This window comes from Mastigoproctus giganteus, chromosome 4 (genome assembly GCF_048544385.1).
Source record: "Mastigoproctus giganteus isolate SK-2022 chromosome 4, ASM4854438v1, whole genome shotgun sequence".
In the NCBI taxonomy this organism is placed as follows: domain Eukaryota; kingdom Metazoa; phylum Arthropoda; class Arachnida; order Uropygi; family Thelyphonidae; genus Mastigoproctus; species Mastigoproctus giganteus.
Window position 1 is genome coordinate 227,809,000 of NC_143578.1, and position 22,097 is coordinate 227,831,096.

The 22,097-nt window shown below is 36.0% G+C and overlaps 1 protein-coding gene across 2 annotated transcripts in view; it reads left to right on the plus strand.

Moving 5' to 3' along the window:
• Sec71 (ADP ribosylation factor guanine nucleotide exchange factor Sec71) overlaps positions 1-22,097 on the plus strand; it is a 508,300-nt gene that overhangs the window by 146,781 nt on the left and 339,422 nt on the right. For both annotated transcript variants that reach the window (XM_090371201.1, XM_090371202.1), the window contains exons 16-17: positions 3,749-3,919; positions 19,845-19,929. In XM_090371201.1, the coding sequence (XP_090227327.1) occupies positions 3,749-3,919; positions 19,845-19,929 (256 nt within the window). The remainder of the gene's footprint in view (positions 1-3,748; positions 3,920-19,844; positions 19,930-22,097) is intronic.

Consider the following 22,097-nt stretch of genomic DNA (forward strand, 5'->3'; position numbering starts at 1 on the left):
AAACTAAATGAGTATTTTGCATCTACATTCACACATAAGGAGTTATTCAGGGAGGGGAATGCCAGAGGTGAATTAAACTCTGACAGTGAGCTAGACGATTTTGTAATAACTGAGAGCAAAGTGGAGGAGAATTTGTTGCAGATAAACATAAGAAAGGTACTTGGAGTGGATGGGATCTAACCAGTTATATTAAAGGAGGTAGCAAAGGAAGTAAGCAAACCCTTAGCCATAATCATGAGAGCTTCCTTGAACTTATGGGAGGTTCCCATGGACTGGAGATGTGCAAATGTGACCCCAATTCATAAAGGAGGGTCAAATGGTGACACAAGTAATTACAGACCTGTTAGTTTAACTTCTGTTCCAGGAAAAATAATGGAGGCACTGGTTAAAGAAGCACTGCAGAGTCATCTAGACAAGACTTCAGTTATAGCTTGGCACAGCATAGGTTTGTTAAGGGGAAGTATTGTCTGACCAATTTGATTGGATACTATGGTGTGGTCACAAAGGAACTGGATGCAAAGAATAATTTTGATATCATATATTTGTATCTTAGAAAGGCTTTGGATACCATTGCCACATGGAAGATTGCTGCACAAATTGGAGCAGTGTAGCATTAGAGGTAAATTGCTGCTATGGATAAAGGGATGGTTGAATGGGAGAATTCAGATTTGTAATCAATGGACACTGCTCTTCATGGACTAATGTTATTAGTGGAGTCCCCCAGGGTTCAGTGTTGGGTCCATTGTTGTTTTTTGTATTTATTAATGATATTGATGATGGTAAATCAGGCTTAATGTCCAAGTTTGCAAGTTCGAAGGTCGGCAGGTCGTTTGATTGCATTAAGTCTTATAGAGAACTATGTTGGCATCGTGTGGAATCTGCAGTTGTCAGAAAGAAACCAAAGACCCTTTGTGAACTTCACGAAGCTGTAATTCGTTTTTGGAACCATGAACTATCAGTTGATTATCTTCAGAAATTGATCTTATCAATGCCTGGACGGTGTGCTGCTGTCATCAGGGCCAGAGGTGGTTCAAGTAAATAAAATGAAAAGTTCACCAACCTGGTGAACTTTTCATTTTATTTCCCCTTTAAAATAAATGATAAACCTGAAGCAAATTGGGGCCTACTGATAACATTTCAGCCATAATTGTCATGTTTTCCAAAACTGTTATATAAAGGTTGCAAATGCTCATTTTGGAATATTTTGAGAACACCTGTCAAATATTACTTAGCTTTGCCTTAACTATTAATAAATATCTTTTATTTATATTTCTATTTGTGATGCTAGTCATTAATATAACATACCATTGCAAAAAAGAGTTAGAAATGTGAAATTCTTAGATGATGCACCTGCTTTGAACACCACTGTATATCTAATTCTAACTAGGAGTTATATGATTTTATGATCACTGAAAGGAAGCTGAAAGAAAAAATTATTGAAGCTAAAAGTAAATAAAGAATTGTAGCTAATGACTCCAACCAGTTATATTAAAAGAAATGGTAAAAGAAGTAAGCAACATTTAGGCATAATTATTGGAGCATACTTTGATATTTCTACAGACAGGAAATGTGCAAATGTTTCTTCCATTCACAAAATGCAGGGAAGGGGAATCATACTGTGAAGTGAGCAATTGCAGACATGTAAACATTTATGTGCCAGGCAAAATGGAGTCACTTTTGGAGTCAACAGTTACAGCATGGATTTATTAAGGAGAAACATTATCTAACCAATCTGATTAGCTTCTGGAGGTGATCACAAAGGAACTGGATGCAAAAAATAATTTTGACATCATATACTTAGATTTCAGTAAAGCTTTTGATGCTGTTCTACATGAACAACTGCTGTACAAATTGGAGCTGTGTGGCACTTGGAGGAAAGGTGCTGCAATAGATAAAGGGATGGTTGGGTAGCAGAAGACAGAGAATGGTTGTTATTGGTCTGCTCTTAATAGACTAATATTATGGGTGGAGTCTCTCAGGATTTGGTGTTGTGCCCCTTACTGTTCTTAATATTTATTTATTAATGATATTGATGCAGCCATGTTAAGTTGAATGTCTAAGTTTGCTAATTTAATGGTTTAATGACTCTAATGCATTAAGGGCTTATGCCTCAAGCTGCAAAAGAGTTAGACAATGTATATCTTAGTGCACTTGCCAATACACAGCCAATTATAGATTAGCAAATTTAATTTAACGGTTTAATGACAGTAATCAGGTTATACTACTCCAACAAGATCTGAATAAATTACGGATATTGGATGGAAAATGGCAATTGAACTTTAATTGGAATTTATCACTATCAAATACCTTTAATTGGAAGGTATTTGGTAGTGATAAATCCAGAATAACATAGTACTTTGATTAACAACCTCAAGCCAGTGAAATATGAAAAAAAAAATCCTTGGGTAATTGTACAGTCCATTACTAAAGTTTTATCCAACAAGATCTGAGATTTGTCAATTATATACACAAATTTTACCAGCAGGGATAGAGATGATTATACCCTACTATAAGGGAATGGTTATGCACATCTAAGTGAGTACTGCCTACAGGTTTGGATGGATCATTTTAGGAAGTATGTAGAGCTGTTGGAATAGGTGCAGAGATAAGCAAGAAGATTAGTCAGAGGCACAGAAGGGTAGTCTTTCTCTTACAAAGAAAGACTAATCCTATAAAAGGCATCATCTGAAAACTAGGCATATGCCAGGAGACCCGATTGAAATGTTTAAAGCTTTAAATAGGTTGAGTAAACTAAATGCTGATAGCATCCTTACCCTTTCTCCGATCTCACACGCACAAAAGAAGAGGTTTGTTTGAAGTAATCATCATTTTAGATCAGAGGTTTAAACTATCCTCCATCCCCCCTGCCATATTCTTGAGAATCTTGTTCCAACCAGCTTTTACTCAGAAGATCGGGAAGAACACAACTGCCAAGCAGTTGTGTTCTTCCCGATCAGTTAGAAACAAGATCAGTGTCAGCACTTCCTTTTGATAAATGCAACCTGCATTTCAGCATCCTCTAAAATTTCATATGTAAGATAAAACTAATAATAATATTTTGTTCAGTAGACTGTTCCTAGGCTAGTAACTGCAGCAAGCAGATGCCTGTTTTTGTAATTGGAAGTTAATTTTGTTTTGAATGCAAAAATATGGTTTTTATAGTCTAGCAATCTGTGTTTATTTTTGAAAATTATTTGTCTAATGATTCACGCTCCGCAGCATTTCTTGAAGAGTTAGTGCCAAACATAACTGAAAAGTTCCATGAAATTCTATTCAGTTATGGTTTGGTTAAAAACATAATTGAAAATGTTCTAGTCTAAACAGTGAAATGGAAAATGTTAAACTTATTCTGTTATAAATGAGAGAACGTTCTCAACAGAAGATATTTCCTTAGGCATTGCCTACAAATGGTAGGATATTAGTATACTATTTCCCCCACCACCAGAATATAGTGCATACATTACCTACTTTCAGTATGCCTAAAATACCTCATTTGTTTTCACTACACGTACAGTATCTCATTTGTTTTCACCACATATATAAGATTTTGATGCCTGTAAGCTTTAAATGTGATTTTATGTATGCTACTGTAATGTGTTTGGTACTCAGTAATGGCTTAAATTTAGGAAATCAAAAATTTCTCAAATACATGTATTTTTTGGTAAAAGACTAAACATTATTATGTCCCTTCCCATGATAAGTATAATCATGTATATTAAACTAAAGTGAGATTTTTATTCTCTTATAGATTGAATCGAGAAGGAATGTATGCCTATGTCGATCAGATGAACTTTGCTGGTAAAGACTTTGTATCAGCATTAAGATTATTTCTTGAAGGTTTTCGTTTACCAGGAGAAGCTCAAAAGATTGATAGGTTAATGGAAAAGTTTGCTTCGCGCTACTGTGAAACAAATCCTAAGTAAGTATTGATATTGAAGATTTCAGTATAATATTTTATATTTATGTATAGTGTGTTTTATTTATTTTATTTTTTTTTGCCAAATGATTTGATTTTTCCCAGAAGTGCTGATATTGAAGTAAATATGCAATACCCTATTTTCTATTTATATACCTAAATGATGCAATTTAGCCCACTATCACATGAAAGTGACTTTCTTGTTTTAGTAATAATGCCTTAACATTGGATAATTGGCAGAGGTTTGCCAATAACTCATGCTGCTCTTTGCACTATTGGGCAGTAAGGGATGTTAGTCAGTGGACTGGTTATATCATATCATAGTCTTGGGAATATTTTGTTGAAAAACCCTGAGACATATGATACACATATAACAATACTGAATTGCTGTTGATTAGCTGATTATTGCACCAGATAAACTGTATCTGTGGTTCCCAGTGGTGGTACTACTGTTTTCAACTAGGATAATGTGCGATACCACCACCACTAAAAAATAGCAATGTGAATATGTAGTTTAGTATTATTTTTAAGATTTCACCCCCCTTTCTTGGCTAGTCAACTTTTCATATCTTAGACCAGTAATTTAATCTCTTGCCTCTTCTTGTAATGGGCAGTATTGCCCTATATTATGCTATATCCTGCACCAAAATGTAAATAATAAGCACTATATGTTATATTGAAAAGTCAGGAAATAGGGATCATTTGTGATGAAGTCACAAAAGGCCATAGCCCTTTTGTGAGATGTTAATCTGCTGCAACTATACAAAGTACAAGAATGGTGGGGTGAATTCCTTGGAGTGAATCAGGATCGGGGAAGCTACATAATGTTAATATTTCATCAATGGATGAATGTATGTGCCAATAGTACTTTTCTGCTTTAGTGTTCTGTTTTTTGTTTTTCTTGTAATAATAAAAGGTTATATTTAAACCTCTTCCTATTATTAAGAGAAAGGCAGACTAGGAATTATTTAAGCTATTAAAGTACAAATAATTGTCAGTTCTAGAACGATTTATTCTGTGAAAATGATAGGAATACCATTTTTTTTCTCTCTTTTCAATATACATCTTTCAGGAAAAGAAGTTTAAAATGTTCATTTTTTTTATCTATTAAGCATACAACTTTTTAAAAGTTTTTGCTATATAGAAATATTTTCTTCTATTAATCAGATGTTGCCAGAAGAGTTCACATATTAAATCATTGATCAGCACTAGTCACAACAAACCATGCATGTTTTGTAGCAGGCTCAATTCCCTTAACCTGACCCCCCCCCCCCAAAAAAAATTGTGCATTACCACTTCGCCATTGTAGTGTGGGCAAAGCAAGTTATCATAGTATGCAAATCAACATAAAACCTACAGTTGCAGCTCTGAAAAAAAAGTATCACAGAATGGTTATTAGAAAATAATTTGAAATCTAAATACAAAACAGATAAAATAATTTCAGCTCACAGTCATGGCATTTTATCGGGTGGGGAAGCAAGCAAGTAGCTCTATTAATCATTTTGATAATGAATGTAATAATTAACCATATTTAGTAGTTATGGTAATTAACTGTAGTCAACTGTAATGCTTGGAGTATAATAAACAAGTTTGATGAATTTGAAGTGCTGGTTGCAGACATTGTAGGGGTTTTGGAAATATGGTGCCACTCATATATAAGTAATGTGTAATTTGAATGAGTACAGTGCATACAGATAGGACAGCAGAGCAAGGAGGGAGTCGTAGACTTTGTTAAAATGTGCCCAGAATCTATGGCACTGCATGTTACCAGTTGGTGTTCATGACCAATGATGTGTTGAGTCAGTTTGGTGTGACATAAGCACTGAAAAAGCAAAAATGAGAGCAGGATTAGTTTTTATAGGCCAAATTGGTGTGATGAGTTAACAAACTGCTATACTGACAAATAGTGGGCCAACAAATTAGAATGGTCTTATAATGGGGAATTTTAACTTTCCAGACATTGACTGGAACTTTTGGGTTGGTCACTCCCACAGTAGCAGAAAATTGGAACTTTTGGGTTGGTCACTCCCACAGTAGCAGAAAATTGGAACTTTTGGGTTGGTCACTCCCACAGTAGCAGAAAATTGGAACTTTTGGGTTGGTCACTCCCACAGTAGCAGAAAACTGGAACTTGTGGGTTGGTCACTCCCACAGTAGCAGAAAATTGGAACTTGTGGGTTGGTCACTCCCACAGTAGCAGAAATTTTCTGGATTTATTGGATTTCTATTTTCTACAGCAGCAGCATATTAGGGAGGCAGAAAGAGAGAAGCACTACTCTATATCTGATTATCAGCAGTGACTCTTCATTTATGATCACCTGAATATGTTATGATCATAACATATTCAGATGAGATTTACTTTAGTATTGTCATGGGTAAAAGGGAAAGGAATTTGGTTTCATAAAGGTGAGTACAGTGGTCTCAAACAGTTCTTAAATTCTTTTCAGTGGAGCCAGTTAATGATTTTACCAACTATAAATTCTAAATGGGAAGCGATCATAAAAATGAATAAGTTTTTTATACCAGCTAAGAGAATATTGTTCATGGTTAAGGTGTAAATGGATGTCACATTAAATTTTGAGCAGAGAAGAAACATGCATAGGATTATTATAAATTAGCAGGAATACAGAAACTTGCAAGTACAAACCAGTCTGCAATGAAGTAAGGTCAGGAAAGCTAATGCAGATTGCAGGAAGTCTTTGGTTAAGAATGTGAAGAAAAGTAGCAAAGAATTCTTTACTAATGTTAACACTAGAAGGAAAGGGATGAACTGCATTGGCCCATTAGATAGGCATAATCATTGATGATCCCATTCAGTTTGCTGATAAACAATAAATATTTTGCATCTACAAAGAATGTATGGGAATAAAAGAAATACACAGAGTTATAAGAGAGCTAAATGATTTTGTGATAACTGAGAAGAAAGTGGAAGAGATTGTTGAGGCTGAAAGTAAATAAGGCACCTGGGACTGCAGGAATCTATCCAATTATATTAGAAGAAAAAGGAAATGGGGGATGGGTGAAAAGACAATTTTCTAAAATAATTCGGTATCAGAATTATATTAAAACATGTCTTCATGAACATATACACAAAATTGTAACTTTACATATACCATTTATCAATGAGGAGAATGAAATTTTGAATGAAAATAAATATTTTGAACTTTATGAAACCAACAAAGAGACAATTACCTTGAGAAGAAAAGAGTTTGAATCTGATATTAATATTGAAAATACGCTAGCAATTTGTAGCAACTTTGTATCGAACTTGATGAGAATGATGAAAATGGACTGGCGGTGGAAAAAAAAATGAAGAATTTCTTAAATCAAAAGAAATTGATGATGATTTCTTTACTGACAAGAAAACTATTGATGAGGAGATGAATGGCGATGATTAAGAAATTATCATCTATCGTTAGGAAGCGAGAAAATGTCTTACCATCTGAAGAATACTGTCGTTTGATGAGTAGTACTAATAAAGAACAAAGTGCATTATTATTTGAAGCTATCTATCATCAAATTGATAATCAGATACATGAACCGATACAAGTATTTCTCACTGGCCCTGCTGGCTGTGGAAAGACATTTACTCTTAAATTATTGATGGAAACGTATTATCGCTTTTGTAATGTATGAAATATTCACAATGCATATGTTACTTGTGCCTCCACGGGCAATGCTGCTGTGGCAATTGATGGTACAACAGTGCATTCTGCTTTACATATATGTCTATCAAATAATCATCAACTTAGCAATGAAATTCTTCAACAATATAGAACTGCATTTCAACATGTACGTACTATTATAATCGATGAAGTTAGTATGATTAGTACAGAACTATTATTGATTATAGATATGCATTTAAAGCAGCTAACTGGTGTTCGTGAAATACCATTTGGAGGTATGAATATATACTTCATTGGAGATTTAAGGCAATTGCTTCTAGTGCGTGCTACACCTATACAGGGTGATTCACTACTAGTGCGACAAACTTGCAGAGGTGTAGGGGGCACAAAGATGAATCGGAATCACATAGCATTGCAGGGTCCAAAATGCCTTCGTCCTGCGGTAGAGGACGTTGAACGGGAGATGTCGTGAACAGCAATCCCGCTGGAAGTCAGCATTTGCAAACCTTTTCTGTTGAAGAAACCAAGTAGCAAAAGTCCTCCGGAGTGGATAATCCGCAGGCTCCAATGATTGGACACGTTGCAGATGGTATGAACTCATTTGGTTTGTTGACCGTATCCTCCATACAGTGGATTGGGAATTACCCAATCGTTGGCCTATCGCTCGAGTACTCGTACTTGGATTGCCTTCTGCAAGACGTAGGACATTCTCCTCATTGTCTGGCGCCCTTGTCGTCCGCTCTCGATTCATGGTACCTCTCATGAAACAACCAGTCCCACATAACCTTCTCATCATACGATGAGGAGCACGCCTGTGCAGGAAACGTTCCTGGTACAAGCGCAGAGCGGCGTGCCGGTTACAGTCCGCAGCTCCATACGCGAGGTGCATGTCGGCCAGTTCAACGTTTAAATACTCGTCCATCCTACTGCCTCGGAAACCGGTTCGCAAATGCTGACTTCCATCGGGATCACTGTTCACGCGACCTCCCGTTCAACGTCCTCTACCGCATGACAAAGGCATTTCGGACCCTGCAATGCTATGTGATTCCGATTCGTCTTTGTGGCCCCTACACCTCCTGCAAGTTTGTCGCACTGGTAATGAATCACCCTGTATATAAATGCATGAAGAACTCATTGATTGCTCCAGAATTTCATAAATTAGTACAAGTTGTTCGACAGTCCGATAGCACATTTTGTAAAATTCTTACAAAAATAGACAACGGAGAAACATTATTACCAGATGAACTTAAAATTGTAGAATCGAGATCTGTTACCAAAGAAGATGCCACTAATTGTATATAAGTTGTACATAATTATGAGAAAGAACATCAACTTGTATACGTGGCGTTATCTCAAGTGACCTTATTGCAAGGTTTATATATTATGAATCCCCATGACGATTTCACATTTCACCACGGCAAAGCTACTAGTAATATAGAACTTTGTGCTGAACTAGATTCGCTTGAAAAATAATAAGGTACCGTCTCTACAGGATGGACTGCAAGCTTTCATAAAAAGTGGAATATCTATATCATCAGTGAACATACAAAGTTTAAAGGGCCCATGTTTGAGATATCAAAACGGACACAATCTTATAGCAATCCAAAATATTGATATTAAGTGAAACATGGTTGGATAATGATGAACATATATTACTTAAACCATTCCAATGTGTGACTCAGTTTAAAAGGTTGGATGGTGGTGTTGCGATATATCAACACGAAGGTTCAACTATCATCATTACACCACATTTTTGCACAACATAATAGCAGCAATGCGACAGCAGTATCAGTTGAAATTGGTGACATTTGTGGATCTTTGTGCAGATTCAATAGTGAACCTATTTTCATTGTTTTCATACACATCACTCCAGGGATGTCATTAGATATAATTCAAAAATTCATAAACAAGAATTTGATGCTGTATTCCATTGAATGTGCAAAATTATTGGAAAAGCTACTGGATTACATACCTATAGTTCTCGCTGGTGATTTCAATCTAGAATTAAATTCTGAGGCTGGAAAGAAGTTTTGGAAATTTATGAAAGATGTCTTCAATTTAGATATTAAGTCAAATACTTTAGTAAATACTACATGTAATATAACGACAATCAATGGAGTATTCACTCTGAAATTAAAATCATTTGAGTGTCAATATTATTTATCTTATTTCAGTTACCATAGACCAATAATTTTAGACCAAATATACAGCGAAAAATTCCATTCATTGTATTTCATTGTACCGAAATTATTTTTTCAATAAAAATAATGCAGCAATAATATTTTTATTTATTTTACTGTACCAATTTCATAATGAGTTCCTGCAGTAAAGACATTTTTAACAGCTGCTGCTGCTGTGACATTATTGTGACACTATCAGTCTCAGAGTAGAGTAGCAGCAACTCATTAATGTACCTAGTACATAATTTTTATTTTTTTATATATATTGGTATTGTTATATTTTTATGCCAACCCTTTTTTATATTCATTTTCTTTAAAAATCTGTTTCAATAATTTTGTTAATTTTGTAGTTGCCTTTTCTCCTCCATATTTTACTAACTCGTTATATATTTATACCTGCACTTTGCCAATTTTTTAGTTTTCCTATTATTCCTTTAATTTCTTCCACATTTAATTCTATTTAATCTTCACTGATCTTATTTTCTGTTTTCTATTTGCTGCCCTTTGCTTGTGTATACATTTTTAAAATAATTTTTCTGTGTAGCCAAATGTAAGTTTATTATTTTAACATATTCATCTAATTCTTTTCTTTGATTTTGCATTATTCACCAAATTGTTCTTTTTTCTCCATAGAAATCATACACTCATTCTTTTGAAAAGTGTAAACAGGCAGCCAGGAAAGCTCATGGTGTTCTATCAGTGATTATCAAACGTTATCCTGTAGGGATTATGATAGGGATGTCATAATCCCACTGTATAAGACATTTGTAAGACCACATTTGAAATACTGTATTTAAGTATTGAGACCTCATGTGAAAAAGGATATTGAGCTTCTTGAAAGAGTCCAAAGATGGACAGCTCGAATGGCGAGATCAGCAGGATTGACAGTATGAGAAAAGACTGATTATGTGGGATACTCATTATGGATGCTTGGCAGCCAGGCACCTCAGAGGTGACCTGATTGAGGTTTATAAGGCTCTGAGAAGGATTAGTAAAATGAACGAAGGTGGAATTCTCACTGTTATAAAGAATTCCAGTACTAGGGGTCATAAATTACAATTACAGGGTCTGAGGTTTAGATTAGATTGTAGGAAGTTTTCTTTTAGCCAGCGAGTCGTTCATTATTGGAACAAGTTATCCTCACAGGTAGTTGGGGCTGAGAGTTTGAATAAATTCAAAGGTCAACTGCATGAGAAGGGAAGCATATATAATTTGTATATTAGCATTACCATTAGTAGAGGCATATGATGCAGGAAAGCAAGCGTATATAGCATCAGGCAAAAAAAAAAAAAAAAAACCTTATTTAACCCATCCCATTCACTCCAAATATTTGTCTACTTCTGCCTTGAACTTATTTAAGTTGTTGACCTCCACTAAAACAGATGGAAGTTTGTTCCAAATATCAACCACCCACTGGCTAAAGGCAGATTTCCACACATCTATTCTACAATTGTCTTTCTTTAATTTGAATTTATGTCTCCTCAGGTGAGTAATGTGAGCAAGAGGAAGAATCCTATTAGCATTGAGCTTGCTCAAATCATTCAAGGCCTTACACCTCAGTTAGATCACCTTGCAGGTGCCTAGTCCTCCAGATGCTGAAATGTGCAGAACTTTTTTGGTAACTTTCTTGGTAACAAGAAAGAGCCTTTCTTGGTAACAGCTACTCTTTCTTCCACTCACCAATCTCATTGCCTTCCTCTATATTCTTTCCAACAGCTCTACATCCTTCCTAAAATGAGGCCTCCAGACCTTGTATAAGGCAATGGTCTGGCCACACCTCAAGGTGTGGCCAGACCATTGCCTTACACAAGGGAACAATCATCTCCTTATCACTGCTAGAAATTCCTGTATATCATTCACAAGACACCATGAGCTACTCTTGCAGCTCATCTGCACTGTTCAGGAAACTTCATATCTGACTGCAAAATTACCCAAAGGCCATTTTCATTCTCTGCTACCCTGAGTGTAGTACCACCCAGTTGGTATTGTGGGAGTGGGGGTGTTATTTATTTATTTTTTTTTTATATTAATCCCCACTTTGCATCTGACTTGTTATCTCACAGAAGAATTCCTGTTCTGAGGGAGTTTCTATATTAGTGCACTCCTCCTTTGGGTTTTGCTGTGTGTTCAGAAATTACCAAACTCCATTTTCATTAAGTTAAATACAATTAGTTTATTATACATACTTACAAATAAAAGATAAGACAAATCATTACACATTATTCACTTCATATATAGGTACAGGGCATGGATCACGTTCCTGGTCATTAGGCTCTCTCATCCATCGTCTTCTTCTTACTATAGGCCCACTAACATCTCGTACAATCAGTTTAATTTAACTGTTTCTTAATTACAATTGACATTTATTATTTATTTATTTATATCTTTCTTTTTCATACCTATCTAGCACAATCCTACATTCTTCTTCATGGTTGAAACAATTCTTCTTCTGGAATTATGTCCACTTTACAAACTATTCTATTCTATTCTCTCCCCAGCACTTTAAAGTTACATGTAAATGAAATATACATGGGATTATTTATGTCTTCATTGCCTCAAGTAAACTCCAGCATTTAGCGATTAATTTCTCTACATCAGTGACATTATATAAGTAACATACAACTGTACCTGCTGTATAGGCTAACCCGTCCAAAATTATTACTTTTCCTCCATTGATTAATCAGTAAATAAATCATAACTGTAAACCATCCTTCATTAACTATTTCTATGATATTTCCTTACTTATCTATACCTTAACTTAACTCTTAACTGTATGCTTCCCTAAATCTCACTTAATATTTATCTATCTTCCATGCAGTCCTTTGCAATTACATAGAGGTAAATTCGTTGTTTAACCACTTACTTCTGGGGATTTGGATCTTACCGCTAATACAACGTGTGGCCAGTGACTTTCTGCTCTGCATCGGGTCCTCCATTGGTTTGGGAACGTTCTTCTCCGATTCCGGAATGTTAACTTCGGCCGGGGACACTATTCGCTTTGCCGATCATCCTGGTGTCACATCCTTCTTTGCTGTGCCGGATCATTCAGTAGGAGTCGCTTCCCATCACTTTATTTCTACAGGACGGTACGGTGTTCTTCTGTTAGCATTATCTCGCTGCCCTCCTTTCAAATATATTTCTCGGTGGACGCTTTCGGACTTCTATGTTCCATCTCGAGAAAGTTCCCCTTTCCGTAACTTATCTACACTTTATTAAAACTATCAGAATTTAGTGAACTCACCATAACTGGTTCTACTGGTGGGTCGCTTCCGGGGACTGTTTCCTGGGCCTATCTTTCCAAAAACACCCTTTTCGCCCTCCAAAGAAACTTCATCACTCCCAAAAAAAACTTTATCACCTGCCGAAAAAATTTTAATCAACTCCGAAAAACTTCATCACCCTTCTAAAATATACCTCTCCGAAAAATACTTCATCACACTTCAAAAAAACTTTGTCGCTCTTTATTCGCGCGCTCTTGCCTTTTTATTTCCCAAAATTTCGTAACGCCCCTCCTTTCCTCGACCAATCATTTCTATCGGACCTTCATCATCTCCATTCTCATTTGCCTATGACACATGACAAGAAGGCCGAGTTCCTTCCGGTGTAGAAAGAACTTCCGTTTCTAGAGAATTCTCGAATGTTCTGGAAATGACCAGAAATTTCGGAGCTCAGAATCCATCCGGAAAACACCTGCGTCCATTTACTTGATTCGTCTCGCATTATTATAAAATGACCACACCTGCTCTGTTTGCAGTAAACAAAAACGCTTACACCTGTTACCCCTAATGTAATCTCTGGAGCACTCCGTCCCTTTTGCCATGCCAACAATTAACCCCCCACTGTTCCGTCTCGATATCTTCACTTGCTGCTTCAGGTAGTGGGCTCTGATCGTATATCTCTTTCTAATGTTTATTTTCACGGTATATTTGCTTGTACATTAAATTTAACCTTCTCTTAAATTAATTCCATCAGCGCGAGACCCATTATCTTAAACAATTAGCATTAGCATTAGTAGAGGCATTTGATGCAAGAAAGCAAGCTTATGCAGCATCAGCCAAAAAAAAAAAAAAAAAAAAAAACCACTTCCACTTCACCCCTCTGTTCGTTCAAAATACCTGTCCAGCTGAGCCTTAAACTTATTTAGGCTATCAACCTCCACCACAAGGGATGGAAGTCTGTTCCACCAACCAACCACCCGCTGGCTAAAGGCAAATTTCCGCACGTCTATCCTACATCTGTCTTTCCTCAATTTGAATTTATGCCCTCTCAGGTGATTATTCTGAGCTAGAGGAAGAATCCCATCAGCATTGAGTATGCTTAAACCATTCAAGGCTTTATACACCTCTATCAGATCACCTCGCTGGTGCCTAGTCTCCAGACACTGTAATTTGCAAAACTTAAGCCTTTCTTCGTAAGAGCACCCCTTTGTTCCATTCACTAATCTTGTTGCCCTTCTCTGTACTCGTTCCAGCAGCTCTACATCCTTCTTGAAATGAGGCCTCCAGACCTGTATACAGTACTCTAGGTGTGGCCTGACCATCGCCTTATACAATGGAATAATCACCTCCTTATCCCTGCTGGAAAAATTCCTGTATATCATTGACAATACTCCATGAGCTACTCTTGCAGCCCGTCTGCACTGCTCAGAGAACTTCATATCTGCCTGCACAACCACCCCCAAGTCCCTTTCATTCTCTACCACTGTCAGTGTTGTACCATAGAGTTGATACGTTGCTCTGGGGTTGCTGTTTCCCATGTGTAGTACTTTACATTTGCCAATGTTAAACTTCATTTGCCACCTCTCAGCCCATCTGCTCAACCTTTCCAGATCCTGTTGCAGAAGCATAGTGTCAGTAGTGTCCTTGACAACCCTGCCAACCTTTGTATTGTCTGCAAACTTGGACATTAATCCCGATATACCATCATCAATATCATTTATAAATACAGAAAACAATAATGGACCCAACACTGAGCCCTGAGGGACTCCACTAATAACATCAGTCCACGATGAGCAGTGTCCATTGATTACCACTCTCTGTCTTCTCCCCCTCAACCACCCCTTTATCCATAGCAGCAATTTGCCTCCAATGTCACACTGCTCCAATTTGTGTAGCAGTCTTCCATGTGCAACAGTATCAAAAGCCTTTCTAAGATCCAAGTATATAATATCAAAGTTATTCCCTGCATCCAGTTCTTTTGTGACTGCATCATAGTATCCAATCAAGTTGGTCAGGCAAGACTTCCCCTTAACAAAACCATGCTGTGTCTGAGCTATAACTGAAGTCTTGTCTAAATGATCCTGCAGTGCGTCTTTAACCAGTGCCTCCATTAATTTTCCTGGAACAGAAGTCAAGCTCACAGGTCTATAATTACTTGTGTCAGCCTTTGATCCTCCTTTGTGAATTGGGGTCACATTTGCACATTTCCAGTCTATGGGTACCTCCCCTGAGTCCAAGGAAGCTCTCATAATTATGGCTAAGGGTTTGCTTACTTCCTTTGCTGCCTCCTTTAATATAACTGGATAGATCCCATCCACCCCGGGTGCCTTTCTTGTGTTTATCTTCAACAGTTTCTCCTCCACTCTACTCCCAGTTATTTCAAGATTCTGTAACTTACTGCTAGAGTTGAATACACCTCTGGCATTCCCCTCGCTGAATAACTCCTCATGTGTGAATGTCGATGCAAAATATTCATTTAGTTTGTTAGCCACCTGAGCAGGATCATCAACACTTGACCCATCAATATCAAGTGGACCAATCTGATTCATCCCTTTCCTTCTAGAGTTTACATAAGTAAAGAACTCTTTGCTGTTTTTCTTTGCATCCCTTGCCAAGGATTTCTCGTAATCTGCCTTCGCCTGCCTAACCTCCTTTGTAACTTGGTTGCATATCAACTTGTATCTATCATAGGCTTCTGTGTCATGTGTTAATTTGTAAGTATCCCATGCATTTTTCTTCTCTGCCATATGCCTCATTAGTTCATCTGACATCCATTTTGGCCTAAACCTTGAACAATATTTCTTAGTTGGTATGTAAAGCCTAGTAGCTTCCAAGATAAGTTCTTTGAATGCTTCCCATTTTGAATTTGCTGTTGGTAACATCATCAGTTGGTCCCACTGTATAGAATTTAAATACTGTCTCAGTCCATCGTAGTCGCCTTTACGGAAGCAATAACCCTTCCCTTTACCCCTAATGGTAGTTACCTCTTTGAGTAAATCCCACTTCAGCACACTGTGATCACTGCCACCTAGTGGTTCATTTATCTGCAGATTCTTAATGCATGAAGAATCACTGCTGATAATCAAATCAAGAGTATTACTCCCTCTAGTTGCCTCCCGAACATGCTGATGTAGAAAACAATCATCCAATAAATCCACAAAAGCCCTGCTAGTGTGTGAGTATCCAGCCCCCAAATTCCAGTCAATATCTAGGAAATTAAAATCTCCCATTATAAGACACTCTGATTTACTGGCCCACTCTATTTCCCTGTACTGTTCCTTATTATACTCATCAGAGTCATTAGGCCAATAGCAGACTCCTACTCTCAATTTTGATCTCCCAATGCTTATGTCACACCAAACTGACTCCACACTGCACTGTCCAGCGATGTCGACTGGCTTCACTTCCTTGGTTTTTATGTGTTTCTTAACTAATAGCATAACACCTCCCCCCTTCCTATCCTGTCTATCCTTTCTGTAGACGTTGTACTCCCCAAATTGCAGTTCCGCATCCCTTATATCTGTGTGACACCACGTCTCTGATATCCCAACAATATCTGCCTTCGATGTTTTGAGCAATACCTCAAATTCATCAAATTTATTTACTAAACTCCTAGCATTGGTGTACACGCAAGTATACCTGCACCTGTTTCTATTCTTAGCTACCCTAACACAACCCATGTGTTTACTTGTACCACAATGGCTCCCAGCAGTCTCTGAAATACCATGCATCTTGTTTTTCAGGCTTCTGCTCATTCTAATAGAAGCAGTGCAAGAATCTCTTTCACCTCTGCCAGTGGCTACTGTCAATCTATTGGTCTTTGTCTCCCCCCAAGCTAGCAGTTTTCCGACCCACCTAACACTGCCTCGATAGCATCAGCAAATATTCTTGCACCCTTTCTATTTAAGTGTATCCCATCCCTGTAGAAGCAATCTCTCCTGTTAACAAGTACAGTCCAGGCTGAAAAAAATTCTACCCCTTGAGCCTTGCACAATCTTTCCAGGGCCGAATTGATCGACAAGGCTCTCATAAATTTGTGATTTTATTTGTGATTTTAAGTGTTTTCTTTTGAGGTTTTACCATATCACTCTATCTAGCATTCTATCATTAATTATATAGACATTTAATTTAATTTGTAAGACTTTGTGTCTTACAGTATGTTACTCTGGGGTTACTGCTACCCATATGCAGTATTTTGCATTTGTCAATGTTAAACTTCACTTGCCACCTCTCAGTCCATCTGCTCACGATTTCTTGATCTTGTTGCAGTAGTGTACTGTTATTAACAACCTTTGTATTGTGTGCATACTTAGACATTAACTCTAATATATCTTCATCAATATCATTGATTAATACAGAAAAAACAATGGGCCCAACACTTAACCCTTGAGGAATCTACTAATAACATTAGTTCCCAAAGAGCAGTGTCCATTGATTACCACTCTCTGTCTTCTCCCACTCAACCACCCTTTTATCCATTATAGCAACTTGCACTTAATGCCATACTGCTCCAATTTGTACAGTAGTCTTCTGTGTGCAACAGTATCAAAAGCTATCCTAAAATCCAAGTTTATGATATTAAAATTATTTTTTGTATGCAGTTCCTTTGTGACCACATCATAGTACCCAATCAAATTTGTCTAGATGATCCTGCATTGCTTCTTTAACTAGTGACCTTAACGGTTATTTTCCATGGAACAGAAGTTAAACTAACAGGTCTGTAATTACTTGTCACCTTTTGATTCCCCCCCTTCGTGAATTGGGGATACATTTGCATATCTCCAGTCTGTGGGAAACACCCTTGAGTCTAAGGATGCTCTCATAATTATGGCTAAGGGTTTGCTTACTTCCTTTGCCACCTCTTTTAATATAACTGGATAGATCCCATCCACCGCAGGTGCCTTTCTTATGTTTAACTTCAACAATTGAATGGGTTGAGCATGCTGAATTCTAATGGGATTCTTCCACTTGTTCAAATACTTGTTCAAACCTAAGGGGGCATAAATTCAGATTGAGGAAAGACAACTGTAGAATAGATATGCGGAAATTTCCCTTTAGCCAGCGAGTGGTTAATTGCTGGAACAAACTTCCATCTGTCGTTGTGGAAGTTGATAGGTTAAATAAATTTAAGGAGGAACTGGACAAACATTTAGAGGGAATGGTTGTTGTGTGAATTTTTTTTTTTTTTGACTGATGCTGCATAAGCTCATACGTTTGCTTTCTTGCATCACATGCCACAATTACTATTAATTTCTCCTCCACTTTTCTCTCAGTTATTATAAAATCATATAACTCCCTGTTAGAGTTTAACAAGCTTCTGTCCTCCACTTCCCTAATGAATTCCTCCTTTGATGCAAAATACTCATTCAGTTTGTCAGCTTAATGAGCAGGATCATCAACAATTGAACCTTCAATATCAAGTGGACCAATCTGATTCATCTCCTTCCTTCTAGAGTTTACACAAGTAAAGAAGTCTTTGCTGTTTTTCTTTGCATCCTTTGCCAAAGATTTCTCACAATCCTCCTTCACTTGTCTAACCTTCTTTGTGACTTGATTACAGACTAGCTTATATCTACGATAGTCTTCTGTCACCTGATAATTTATATGCATGCTATGCATTTTTCTTCTTTGCCATGAAGATTTTCTTATCTACTTAGGGTTTTTTTTTTTTTTTCCCCGGAGTAGCAAAAGCCTGTAACTTCTTGCACTATATGGCGAATACTATTACTAAAACCTATACTAATACTCTTATTTTATTTTTCTTATCTCATCATTGATTCTGTTTTGAATCTCCTTACATCCTTGGTATATCTGTGCATCTTTTTTATTTAATAAATCTTTCTGAAATGCTTTTGCTTTGATCTTAGCAAAGTGTTTTACTTCTATCTACCATGGTATTCACTTTTTATTATTTTTTTATATTTTGTGCTAATGTTTCGCTTTATTTATTCAAATTTTAGTCCTTTCCTAGTTGACTGATTTTCATATTCCATTTCTTTTAATTCTAAGTATTCTCTCAGTCTATTTCTCTATAGATTACTATTACTTTCACCTTGTAATAAATGAATTTTTGTTTCTCTGTGGGTGATTGATAGCTGGAACAAACTTCCATCTGTCGTAGAAGTGGACAGCTTAAATAAATTCAACGCAGAACAAGACAAACTTTTGGAGAAAACGGATGGGTGAAATGGGTTTTTTTTGCTGATACTGTATATGCTTGCTTTCTTGCATCATGTGCCTTTACTAATGCTATCCATGTTTATTTATTTATTTTTTTTTTGCTTTTTCTTAAAGGATTTTATAATTCTGAATGTTTCCACTACTAATTTATGATTGCTTCCAATGTCTACTGATGGTACTGCTCATCCTTTATATTTTCTGGTTTTATATTTCTGTTAGTGATTGTATAAACAAATACTGATTTACTGCCCTTGTTATTTGTATAGATGTGTAAAATTTCTGTCAGCTAGAGAGTAATTTATTGTTTGAATAAACTTCCATCTGGTGTTGTGGACAGTTTGGATAAATTGAACTCTACAAATTATTGGAGGGGATGGACAGATTTTGTGTGTGTGTGTGTGTGTGTGTGTGTGTGTGTGTGTGTGTGTGTGTGTGTGTGTGTGTGTGTGTGTGTAAACTTGCTTCCTTGCATTATTTTCCACTATTCTATTAATATCAGTTCAAACATCTGCTGCACTAACCACTCAGCTACGTCAGGCATTTATTAATGGTATATACATTTGTTATTATGTTTATAAATATTTATTAGTGATTATTAATATCAACAAAGTTATTAAAATAAATTAAATTTATAAAAGAGAAATGAATTAAAAGAATTTGTATACTTTATTATTATTGTTTATATGTAAATTTTTCTTTGATTTATGCTACTTATTTCTTTTAGCAATGGGTTATTTGCCAGTGCAGACACAGCTTATGTGTTAGCGTATTCTATAATTATGCTTACCACAGATCTTCACAGTCCTCAGGTTAGTGAATATTTGATAAATTTCCCCTTTCTCTCATAAATTAGTAAAGACATTTTCACATTCACTATTAGTGACTGAAGAATCCTGTGTGGTCAGGAGTTGGATACATAATATAGTAATTTGTTGCGTGCACCGACCAAGTGAAAAGAGCTTTATTATAGTGTTTAATCAATTCTGATGAAAACTCATGTTCAGAAACATGATCCATATTTTTAATTATGTTGCACTGGATAATTTATCTTACACTGAAAAATTTAGAAAATATTTTCATGGTTACTGAAATTCGATCTACCTTTAAACTTATTAATCTGTTAGCAACTGCACAAAAGCATATACAAAATATTGCTAATTTTATGGCTCATTTTTATCTATTTCATTAGAGACCTCAAATATTTAATGGAAAAATTGTGAAAGGTTATCTTGTGAAGGAAAGCTAGAGTGGAAAAAAAAAAAGGTACCCCCAGATGACCAATAACAGGTTAATAAATAGATTTTTTTGAGAAAAAAAATTGTTTATTGGTTATTACCTTGTCGGAACAGTTAAAAAAAACACAGTTAGTAAACTAAATTTGTTATTTTTTACTAGGTAAAATACCTTTGGAGTTAAACAACTTCTTGGTGAAATGTTTTTGTTTTGAAGCATTTTGAAGCTACCTAGCGCAGCGTTTTCCAAACTGTGTTCTGCGGAACACTAGTGTTCCGTGAAAAATGGTAATTAATAATAAAAAAAAAATAAATAAATTTTATATATTTGTAGCGTACACCTCTTTTGTATCATTATAATTTTTAACAATTTTTTTTGGTTATTAATATACTGGCATAGACTAATAATCAAATAGACCGCAGAGCACCTTATTTTGGCTGGCTTTGCATAGAGATATGATATCTACGAAAAAGTAGCAATGTAGTGATCTAATATGCCATTCGTATGCAATTTAGCCTGGAGTACACAGATTGAGGGAGAGGGGGAAGCAAACCGATATCATGCATCATTGCTTTTGGATGAAACAAAGTAGTCTTCCGCTGACATGTTTTTGCATGTTTACAGTGCTGGTTATGGTGCCGCGTGTCTTCACAGTTACGAGATTAGTTAGTTCTGTAGTAGCATAACAAAACTCACTTACCTGTATAAATATTTTTTTGTATTTTTTTATATATATTTTTATATATTTATATATATATATTTTATATATATATAATATATTTTATATATATATAATATATTTTTATATATTTATATATTTATATTTTATATATATATATATATATATATATATTTTATTATTATTATATATATATATTTTTTTGTATATCAGTATTTCGAAATATTATTAAAATAAATGACCATGGATTTGTGGTTGAAGGCAGAAACTTTAAAACGAGAAGCAAGTACTTCTTGTATTGCAACTGTGGTCAGTGAAAACGAACACAGTATTGACACACTTCAAAGTGAGGATGAACAATCGCGACTTTTTGTTCCCCAAAAATCTGAAGCAAAAAAACAGGAACCAACTAATAAAAGACCAAAACGAAAGTATGATGACAGTTATTTGAATTTTGACTTTACACATGTTGGAAATAAAGATGCTCCTGATCCACAGTGCATCGTATGTAATAAAATATTAGCAAACAGTTCTTTGGCTCCCACTAAACTTGTGTTCCACAAATATATTGAGCAAATATAAAGCGTTCCATGACTAAAAAAGTTTTGGAAAATGCTGCCTTAGGGTAAAAGTACATCTCAGATGAAAAACAAAGCCACTTGAATATTACTTGAACATCACCTGTACTTGGTGAAGGGACTTCCCTTGATGTTACTGAATCTCCAGATTAGCATCATCAGAAAGCATTGTTCCAGGTTAACATCATAACAATCCAATGTGTTTGTCATGCACTGTGACCACTAAAAATTTGGGGGGAGGAAAAAAGGAAGATTTTTGTCGATAAAATTAGTTTTAAAAAATACAAAAAAAATTCAAATTGCCTGATATTTTAAATGTATGAGGGGTTTCCGAAAAGTAAGGTAACACTTTTTTTTTCCTTAATAATGGTGAAAGGGAATGAGATGAAACGCGGTAGACAGATAGACCCATTAATGCCAGTGGAGTGTTGCGGTACTGTCACCTCACAGCAGATTCCAGTTGCAAAATGGCGGCTACTGTGCGAGT